Below are 10,577 nucleotides of genomic sequence, written 5' to 3'. Positions count from 1 at the left end.
CATATTCACAAATATTGTTTATAAATGTTCTTTTACATTTAAAGGGGGATATGATACAGATTGAATAATTTGCATTGGTATGGATTTTAAGGTCAATTTTGTTATATGTATATATATTTCTGATCTTGATTGAGGTATTGTGACTGTGTAGTTCATTTAAAAATGCAATGCATAATTTTTTTTTTTAGGCGGGGCCACACTGGCCAGTTTATTGCAGTTAAATACCTCTCTCTCTATTTTTTTGTCCATTTTTCCATAAAGAAAATTAAAACACACACACGCATACACACCCACACCCACACCCACACACCCAGAGGGAGCAGGGATCCAGAAACAAGAGGGACGGGGGACGTGGCCTTCCTGCATAGGTCCAGGCCCCAGGGAAGGCACCCCCAAAGCTCCCTCCTTCCCATAAGTACCCTGTCTCAATACCCCTAGAGACCAAGGAGGCAGCGGGCAGCGGGGCCTCTGTCCTCCTCCCTTGCTCCTCCTGGTGAGGACTGAGAAGGGAGGCTGGCGGACAGGTGGGCAGGTGGGCATCATTTTCGCAAGGAGGAGGGTAGTGGGCAATGTATCCACAGAAATGCATTATGTCTCCTTGTTTTTGTTAAAAATCTACTATAAAAAAATGCAGCTTGGGGAGGGGCACCTCCCTCTCTGTGCTAAGGGCTGGGGGAGGGGCAGCAGAGGCTGGCAGCAGCTGCAGGGTAGGCCAGTGGGCATCACTGCCGGGTGCTCTCGCCCACCATTTCCAGGTTGTGCTGTTGCAACTGAGCTCGAAGCAGGGCATTTTCATTCTTCAGCTCCTCAATCTGCAGGCACCACAGAGGATACATGAGCCAGGGGGCTAGCCTTGGCATCCTGGTGCTCCCAGTGGGTTTCAGGTCTGCACCCACCTGCTGCCTCAGGAGTTCATTGTCCATCTGCAGCCGCTCGGCCTCCTTGAAGGTCTCCTGCATTCGCTGGTTGGTCTGGCGTAGCTCCCGGATGTAATCACAGGCCTTGGACAGGATGCCCCCTTTACTCGCTCCTGTCTTGCTGTTGTCTGCATGACAATCTGGAATGATTTTTGAAAGCTGGACGATCCAGTTGTTGATCTTGTCCCTTCGTCTCCGCTCCACTTCGTTGTGCTGAGCTCTTCGTCTCTCATCTCGAGGAGTTCTGGTTCCATCGATTTTTGGAGAATAGGGGTGTGTCCGGGGTGCAATTGTCCTCTGTGTTCCTGTTTGAAGCACATCCTGGAGTGTCATCATGACATAGAACTGGCCTCCGGCCTGTAGGCTCTGGTCTGTGGTCTGGACAGACACAGCGGTGGTATCTCCCACACTGGATGCTGGGAAATATGCAAACCGTGCCTCCCAGCTGACTGCTTCAGCAGCTGGGCTGCCACCATTGCTGAATGGATTTTGAATTACAGCCTGGCCTCCATTATTCTCTGTGCGGAACTGGTACTGGATATTGTGGTCGCCGAACGCTGCCTGCTGGACGCTGGCAATGGGCACCGCTGTCTGCTCCTCAGCCCCCGGGCCGTCCCCGCCTTCCTGCAGCTCGTGGCTGGCGGCAGCAGCAGCGGTGGCCGAGGAAGCAGGATCCAGACCCGGGTCCAGCATGTCCATGGGGGGGGGCAGGGGGGGAGTGTAGGGAGCCGCCTGGATGTGGCCTTGGCCAGATAGTGCCAGCACTCCTACAGCCTGGAGGTATACATATCCTTTGATGTTGCCGCCTTAGGCCGGTGTGCTGGAGCCTTGTTTTGCATTTCAAGAGACTCGGTCTCCTGACCTGTCCCGTGGCCTTGGATCCTAGTAGAATGGCATCAACCAATCAGCATTCGAGCCTCTCACCCTAGAAAAGCGGCTGTCTTTGGATTTTTCGCTCTCTCTCGTCATCCCTGTTCCCCATTCCCCCTTTCAAGCAAGGAGCTCTAATAAATTGTGATTGAGAAGGATTCTTGATTTTGTGACCGTCCATTCCTGCTGGTCAGGGAGCGCGTCGCATTTTGGTGCTGAAAACCGGGACGCCGGATTTGAACAAGCCAAGGAGGGAGCAGAATTCAGAACTCAACACAAAGAGCGGTGACTGACGTCAGGAAATCCTCCAGATGTAAGCTGATTGCTAAGGCTGGTCCAGAGTGGTAATGTGTGCATTTGTTCTTCTCTGTTGCTTTGGGTTGCGCTGTGATTAACCAGGTGGTGAGTGCCTTTGTTGCTGCTGTGACTGCAGCTCTAGTCAAAAGTAAAAATAAGTCCGCAGTAGATCAAGCGGCATTTTTCTAAAAGGACTTCCTTGTAAGTAAAAAGGAGGTTTTTTTCTTTAGCCCAGGGGGTAAGTGCGCACCATGGGCAATTCTTATGGAGCCAGTTCGAACCCCAGGGAGATTTATCGCTCAATCCAGGCACTTTTGCGACAGCGTGATTTAAAGATCTCTTCTAGCACTGTCGCTAACATCGTAAAAGACATTATTGATGTCTCACCTTGGTTTGCAGCTTCAGGTGACCTAACTTTACCATCTTGGAATAAGCTAGGCAGGGATTTGGAACAAGCAGAAGGAAATGTTGGGAGAGGCACACTTCCTTTTTGGAGGATGGTGCGGGACTGCTTGAAGGAAGAACGTAATATAGAGATATTAAAACAGGGTCGCAAGGCATTACAGAAACATCAGGACAGCTTTTCAGAATCAGATCAGAAGGAGGAACAAGAGTGTAGGCCTAGAAAGAAAAAGGAAAAATTAAAAGGATCCGGAAATAAAAAAAGGAGAAAAGGGGAAGAGAAGCCCCATAGCTTTAGTAGTGAAAGAATTTGTAGATTTAGATTTATCAGAGGAGGAAGAACAACTAGAGGGAACGGCTGCTAAATCCGAGAAAGAGCAGCAAGGTAGCCGGAGGCGGGGCGATGTTGATGTGTTTACTACAAAGGGCAGAAGAGACGAGGCGCCAGTTCCTGCTGCCCTCCCCCCATCCGCCCCTCCACCCATGTACCAGCAGGTAGCTACAGAAGGTCACAGCTTCATAGGAAGGCAAACTTGGTCGCAACTGGCTGCTGCCTTTCCTGTTTTTGAGGAGCCACAGAATTACAATAGGTGGTATGAACCAATCCCATACAGACAGCTGAAGGATTTGGTTGAAGCTGCGAGAAATTATGGAGCAAATGCCAGTTATACAATCGCATTATTGAGAAGGATTGTTACAGTAGCGCTGACTCCTACAGACTGGCAGGAGATTGCAAGAGCAGCTCTTCCAGCAGGGCAGTTCCTGGATTTTAAATCTATAGTCCAGGACAAGGCTCAGACCCAAGAGCGCATTAACATACAAAGTGGCCACCCAGAGTGGACGGCTGATATGCTTCTTGGACAGGGGGCATTTGCTGGAAATCAGAATCATTATCCTTGGGAGGTTTATAGGCAGGTTAGTGAGATTCATTATAGAGCATGGAAATCACTCCCTAATAAAGGTGAAACAGCTGGTAACCTAACCAAGATTATTCAAGGTGCTGCAGAGCCATTCTCTGATTATGTGGCTAGGATGACAGAGGAAGCTGAAAGAATGTTTGGGAATTTAGATATTTCATTGCCTTTTGTCCAGCAAATAATATTTGAGCAGAGCACCAAGGAATGTCAAAGAGCAATAGGTCCAGTAAAGGGAAAGGGATTAGAAGCCTGGATCAAAGCCTGCCGTGAAGTTGGGGGGCCTCTAACCAATGCAGGGCTGGCGGCTGCTGTGCTTGCTGCTGCCAGAGGTGTCAGAGGAGATAAGGGAAAGGCATGCTTTAAATGTGGACAGTTGGGGCATTTCAAAAAACAATGTCCCAATAGTCATAATGCCTCAGATTCTTCAGGGCTCTCAGCTGCAACATCGCAGAGGCAGCCAGACATTTGTCCCAGATGCAAGAAAGGGAAACATTGGGCTAATAAGTGCAGATCAGTTAGGGATATAAATGGACAACTTATTCCTATGCCTATTCAGTCATTGTCAAAAAACGGATTGAGGGGCCCATGCACCCAGGGCCCAAAAATATTTGGGGCAATCCAGAACACGATGGCAGTCCCCGAGATGACTCCATCGTCCCAACAAGAAGGACAGCCAAAGGCTCCGGAGGGCTGGACCTCTGTGCCACCTCCAAACTGCTATTAACTCAGGATATGGGAGTTCAGGTCATAGAAACTGACGTGTTTGGGCCATTAGAAAAAGATAATGTTGGCATAGTCTTGGGACATTCATCCTCAATTATGAAAGGCCTGATAGTCCATCCTGGAGTCATAGACCCTGCCTATGAAGGTTGCATTAAAATTCTTTGCCATTCTCCATACGGGGTAGTTTCCATCGCCCCAGGAGACAGAATAGCTCAACTCTTAGTTCTGCCTTCAGGGCATAATAAGCTTCCAGCAGAGGGGCTTGTCTTAAAGGACAAAAGCCTTGCTACCACGGGAGTAGATTTGGCATGTTTATCCTTGGAGCTTGATCAGCGACCAATCTTAAATTTAGAAATAGAAGGAAAGATTTTTTCAGGCCTGGTGGATACTGGAGCAGATAAAAGTATCATCAGATCCCAAGCATGGCCAAAACGCTGGCCCTTACAACAGGCCTCCCAGTCCCTTCAAGGGCTGGGGTATGCACAAACACCGCATATAAGTGCTAAGGAGTTAGTCTGGAGAACAGAAGATCAGAGAGGGACTTTTCAGCCTTTTGTGGTTGATTTGCCCATCAACCTATGGGGCAGGGATGTGCAGTCTCAAATGAGATTGAGACTTACAAATGATTATTCTGATACCAGTAAGCAAATGATGGCACGTCAGGGCTATGTTCCCAATAAGGGACTTGGTAAATGTCTCCAAGGTAGACAGAATCCTATTGAGACTGTCTCCAAGTTAGATAGAAAAGGCTTGGGTTTTTCATAGGGGCCACTGAAGCTGTAGCTTCCACACAAAAGACAATGCCCATCCCTTGGCTAGTAGATAAGCCGGTATGGGTCCCTCAGTGGCCCCTTTCCTTGGAAAAGCTGGAAGCTGCAAGACAATTAGTACAAGAACAGTTAGAACTAGGACATTTAGAACATTCTGTATCGCGTTGGAATACGCCTATTTTTGTGATTAAAAAGGCTTCTGGAGGTTGGAGGTTACTGCATGACCTTAGGGCAGTCAATGCTCAGATGCAGGTCATGGGCCCAGCCCAGCAGGGTCTTCCATTGCTTTCAGCAATACCAAAGAATTGGCCTGTAATTTCCTTGGACATCAAGGACTGTTTCTTTTCAATTCCCGTGTGTCCCCAGGACCGGGAAAGGTTTGCATTTACTCTTCCATCTGTTAACAATGAGCAACCCAATGCTCGGTTTCAATGGAAAACTTTGCCTCAGGGAATGGCCAATAGCGCCCTCATATGTCAGTTATATGTAGATGCAGCATTGAGTCCTGTTAGGAGACAATTTCCTACGGTAAAAATTGTTCACTACATGGATGATTTATTATTATCTGCCCCACATCAGGAGACCCTGAAGGAAGTTTTCCAAAAGGTTACATCCCTTTTGGAGGAGCAAGGACTCCACATAGCCTCAAATAAAGTACAAACATCTTCCATGGTGAAATTTTTGGGGACTATAATCACCCCTGAAAGCATCAGGCCTCAGAAAGTGCTTATTCGCACCCATCACCTTAAAACTCTTAATGATTTCCAGCAGTTGCTGGGAGATATAAATTGGATTAGAGGATATCTAAATATACCTCGATCTGAGCTCTTGCCTTTATTTTCCATCTTAGAAGGCAATCCTGATATCTGTTCACCTAGAGCCATGACCCCGGCTGCAATGCAGGCCCTTAAGAGGGTAGAATCTGCTATTACTACAGCTCAATTACAGCGAGTGAATCCATCCTTACCAATTTTGCTATGCATTCTCAAAACAAAAAATTATCCCACTGGAGTGTTATGGCAAGATGGACCCCTCTGGTGGATGCATGGAAATTCCATAGGAGCAAGATCTGTTCAATATTATCCAGAATTGGTGGCTGGCCAAGCATTAATGGGAATAAAGCTTTGCTTAGCCCACTTTGCGAGAATGCCTGACAAGTTGATAATTCCCTATACGAGGGAACAGGTAGAAGTTTTGACAGCCACAGTAGATGGCTGGGCTATCCTGCTTTGTGCATTCCCTAATGTTATTGACAATCATGTGCCAAGGCACCCCTTAATAAATTTTGTGGAGAAAAATTTGGTGTATTTTCCCAGGATTACCTCACCCCACCCATTAGAAGGAGCCTTAACTATCTATACAGATGGCTCAAAGACCGGAAAAGGGGCTCTGGTGGCAGGAAATGCTAAACCTGTGGTCTTTCAATTTCGGCCTGATTCCCCCCAAGTCACTGAGTGCTTGGTGGTTTTGGAGGTGTTTCAGAGATTTCTTGAGCCATTTAATTTAATTTCAGATTCACAATATGTGGTCAATGCTGTGGCCTCTCTTGAGGTTGCAGCCTCAATTCGCAGCTCAAGTACAGTGTCTAATATTCTTTTACAAATACAAAAACATATTTTAAAAAGAGAAAATCCCTTTTATGTTGCTCATATTCGAGCCCATTCTCTCTTGCCAGGACCTATGGCAGAGGCTAATGCTCAAGCTGATGGTGCTACTCGAGCACTCGCCCTTGTGGCTACAGATTCACTCCAGCTAGCTAGAGATTTCCATCAGCTTTATCATGTTCCAGCGAATACACTTCGCTTAAAGTTTAAGATCTCTAGGGAAAATGCCAGGAGGATAGTAAAAGCCTGTCCCTCCTGCGTGACCATGTTACATCCCCCACATATTGGGGTAAATCCCAGGGGGTTAAAGCCAAACTCACTCTGGCAAATGGATGTGACTCACATCTCGGAGTTTGGCAGACAAAAGTATGTTCATGTGTCGGTGGACACATGCTCTGGAATAATTCATGCCACCCCACTGGCAGGGGAAAAGGTAACTCATGTAAAAATGCATTGCTTAGAGGCCTGGGCAGCTTGGGGAAAGCCAAGTCGTTTAAAAACCGACAATGGCCCAGCATATGCCTCACAGGGCTTTAAAGCCTTTTGCAAGCAATTACAAGTTGAACATACCACTGGCCTACCATACAATCCTCAAAGCCAGGGTATCGTAGAAAGAGCAAATAGAAATTTAAAGGAAATTTTGCGAAAGCAAAAAGGGGGAATAGCTATAGCAGCTTCCCCCAGAGAAAGGATTTCTCTTGCACTCTTTACACTTAATTTTTTAATTCAAAATATTGCTGGAAAAACAGCAGCAGACAGGCATGCCCTGTTTGAAAGCTCTACAGAGCGAGATTTGGTCATGTGGAAGGATGTATTGATTAATAAATGGTGTGGACCGGATCAGGTAATTACCAGATCCAGGGGAGCAATTTGCATTTTCCCTCAGAATCGTGAAGATCCAATCTGGGTGCCAACGAGACTGACAAGAGAAATAAAGAAGAAAGATGATCCAGTGGATGCTGAGTGTCCTGCTGTGGAAGATTCATGCGGAGACAGCAGAGATGACCCTCTGGGCGGTGTCAAGAGCAACTGTTTCACGTTATCACCTTGAGCAGCACCCTGTGCAACCTCTTATCTCTTAACAATTTTCTGACTGACTCTATTCTGCCTTTCTCCCTCCTTGGGGATGGGTGGGAGCAGAGATATCCTTGGCATGCTGTGTCTAGGTGGAAGTGCTGTATGTCTTTGATTGGTGTGCTACCTGCTAGCCCAAGTGAGGAGGGACAAGGTCTTTGTGGCACAGGCCTTGGCAGCCTTGGAATGTGTATCCTCACCCCAGGTTTGGCTCTCAGCCTCAAAAGAGCTCACAGGCAATTAGCCATGCATAGCCTTTGCACCCTCTAGGGACCAGATAGTCCCACGGCACAGAGGAAGGTATGCATAGGCGGAGGGTGTGCAGACACAGCCCTAGCACTCCCAGGGAAGTAATTGTCCCATTGCACGGGAAGGGTGTGTCTTGCTTTTCTTTTCTTTAATCAGTCCACACATCATGAGGTGGGGACCAGATTGGAAAATAGTTTTGCCTTATTGCTCTAAAAGACAATAAAAGGAGGAGCTGTAGGGAGCCGCCTGGATGTGGCCTTGGCCAGATAGTGCCAGCACTCCTACAGCCTGGAGGTATACATATCCTTTGATGTTGCCGCCTTAGGCCGGTGTGCTGGAGCCTTGTTTTGCATTTCAAGAGACTCGGTCTCCTGACCTGTCCCGTGGCCTTGGATCCTAGTAGAATGGCATCAACCAATCAGCATTCGAGCCTCTCACCCTAGAAAAGCGGCTGTCTTTGGATTTTTCGCTCTCTCTCGTCATCCCTGTTCCCCATTCCCCCTTTCAAGCAAGGAGCTCTAATAAATTGTGATTGAGAAGGATTCTTGATTTTGTGACCGTCCATTCCTGCTGGTCAGGGAGCGCGTCGCAGGGGAGGGGAGGGGAAGGAGGGGAGGGGCGGGCGGCCGGGGGAGCCCGAGCCCGGCCTGCAATGTATAATTAAATATATAGGTTGTTAATGGATAATCATTGATAATAGTCAAGTTTGTAGTCATGTTAGTTTGATTTTGTAGATGTGCATTGATATATGTAAGATAGGCATTCTTCATATCTTTCAAAGACTACAGAACATGGCATTTAATGTTTTAATGAGTTAGGGCTTTGTATGAAAATGAGACACGTCTGCTCCTGACAGCACCAAGCTCCTTCAAGAGGAAGATGGTCATTGAAGAGGCTCCTTATGGAGCTTGATAGCAATTTGGGCAAGAAACGCCTCATGCCTGGACTGATGCATAAACTGGACACAAAAAACCTGCATAAAGAGGACTGCTGAATTTGCCTAAACATGAGATGATTCTTTGGGGATCCTGACTCATGAAAGAGTCTGCAAGACATTCTGCAGGACACAGCAGATAGTGACTGAACCGTCTTTGAAATTTCCTGCTTCATGGAAATGTCTCTGGATACTACGGGTCTGTAGGGTGAAGATGGATGCCCCAATGGTACAGAGGAACTTTCGGTGACTGTCCAGGCAGCAAGATGTCTCTGTCATTTCTAGAGTTTTGGAAGTTGCTCACTTCTTGTTTACTTAGGTAATATTATATCTTTCTGGAGTCTTTGATGGAGTTGAAGAATGGTTAGTTATAGTTATAGTTTTCCTTAGTGATGATAAAAGATAAAATAGATATAAATATTGTAACTGTAATTCTTGCTTGATAACTGTTTTGTTATATATAATTTTACTATGTTAAAATGAAAGCCTTTCTTTATTGTTTAAATAGAAAAAGGGGAAATGATGTAGGTGGGCCTTCTGTTATGTGTTATTTTCATTGGTTAATAAAGAGACTGCCTTGGCCTTCTGATAGGACAGAAAATTAGGTAGGTGGAGTAAACAGAACAGAATGCTGGGAAGAAGGCAATGAGGCAGATGCCATGGAGCCAGCCACCTTGTCCGACATGTTGAATCTTTTCTGGTAAACTACCACCTTGTGGTGCTACACAGATTATTAGAAATGTGTTAATCAAGATGTGAGAGTTAGTCAGTAACTAACTCTCTAGAGATAATGGGCCAGGCAGTGTTTAAATGAATACAGCTTGTGTGTTGGTGTTTCCGGGGCTAAGCTAGCCGTGCGGGAGCTAGGCAGGATGAAGAGCAGGCCTGCCCGCAGCTCCATACTACAGAGACTATGAAGACATAGGAGGCGATGGTGACAAGCAGGATACTTCCCTCACTTAATATGGAAATGACTAAGCATGCCATCTGACTAAAGGAGGAGTCAGAACAGGATACAGTGATGATGGCAGAGTACTCACAGCCAAAGTGATCAATGATGCCATGTTCACAGTAATAAAGGGCAGTGAGTATCATAGCACACAGACCACTTCACATATAACTTCCAGCTACTAAGAGAGAACAAAGTTGATGAGACATTGCAACAGTGTAGAACAGGGGATTACAAATAGCCACAAACCTGTCATAGGCCATCACTGCTAACATGAACATCTCTGTAATCATACATGCACAGCCAAAGAAAAACTGGACCATGCAACCTTTTAGTGAGACAGTTCTCTGTTCCACAACCAAGATCTCCAATAATTTTGGTGTAAACACACTAGAATAACATATATCCAGAAATGAAAGATGGCTGGGAAAAAAGTACATTGGGGTATGGAGTTTAAGGTTGATCCTTCTGACTACAATTATGCCAATGTTGCCTACTACAGTGAATGCATATATGGCCATAACCATAAGAAAGAGTGGCGCTTGGAGGTGTGGGTAATCCGTGAAGCCCACCAGAACAAATGTGGTCACAGAACTCTGGTTTATCTTTGCATGCACCATGAGTTACCACTTACAAAAACAAGGAAAGGAAAAAAATGAAGAAATTTGATCAGTAGAACTTGAAAGGGTAAAAGCTCAGATGACACCTGATATAAACAACAAGAAAAAAAATATGATGGTCTTGAACTCAGTAGTGTTCTGCTTCAGGATTTATTCTTTACCTCAAACTGTGCATGTCTTTACAAGTTGGATCTGTTCTTTAATCCTGTAATGTTCTCATCTGGAACAAAAATAATTAATTATATGAAGTG

General features: G+C 46.1%; 1 protein-coding gene and 1 pseudogene across 1 annotated transcript; both read right to left on the bottom strand.

Moving 5' to 3' along the window:
• Positions 1-207: 207 nt before the first annotated feature.
• Positions 208-1,619, bottom strand: LOC146896052 (upstream stimulatory factor 2-like). The gene is made up of 2 exons (XM_087898501.1): positions 897-1,619; positions 208-812 (listed from the first exon to the last, which is right to left on the bottom strand). Exons 1-2 carry the CDS (start codon positions 1,614-1,616, stop codon positions 723-725), a joined length of 810 nt encoding a protein of 269 aa, XP_087754627.1. The 5' UTR covers positions 1,617-1,619; the 3' UTR covers positions 208-722.
• Positions 1,620-9,600: 7,981 nt separating this feature from the next.
• On the bottom strand, positions 9,601-10,326 carry LOC148122838 (olfactory receptor 1165-like; annotated as a pseudogene).
• Between the last annotated feature and the right edge of the window lie 251 nt (positions 10,327-10,577).

This window comes from Myodes glareolus, chromosome 2 (assembly GCF_982192425.1).
Source record: "Myodes glareolus chromosome 2, mMyoGla1.1, whole genome shotgun sequence".
Classification (NCBI taxonomy): Eukaryota; Metazoa; Chordata; class Mammalia; order Rodentia; family Cricetidae; genus Myodes; species Myodes glareolus.
This window is presented reverse-complemented; position numbering and strand designations above follow the sequence as displayed.

Coding starts and splice junctions, on each gene's coding strand:
- LOC146896052 (XM_087898501.1), bottom strand. CDS start 1,616: ATGGACATGCTGGACCCGGGTCTGGATCCTGCTTCCTCGGCCACCGCT. Junction 813..896: donor ATGAACTCCTGAGGCAGCAG/GTGGGTGCAGAC, acceptor TGGTGCCTGCAG/ATTGAGGAGCTGAAGAATGA.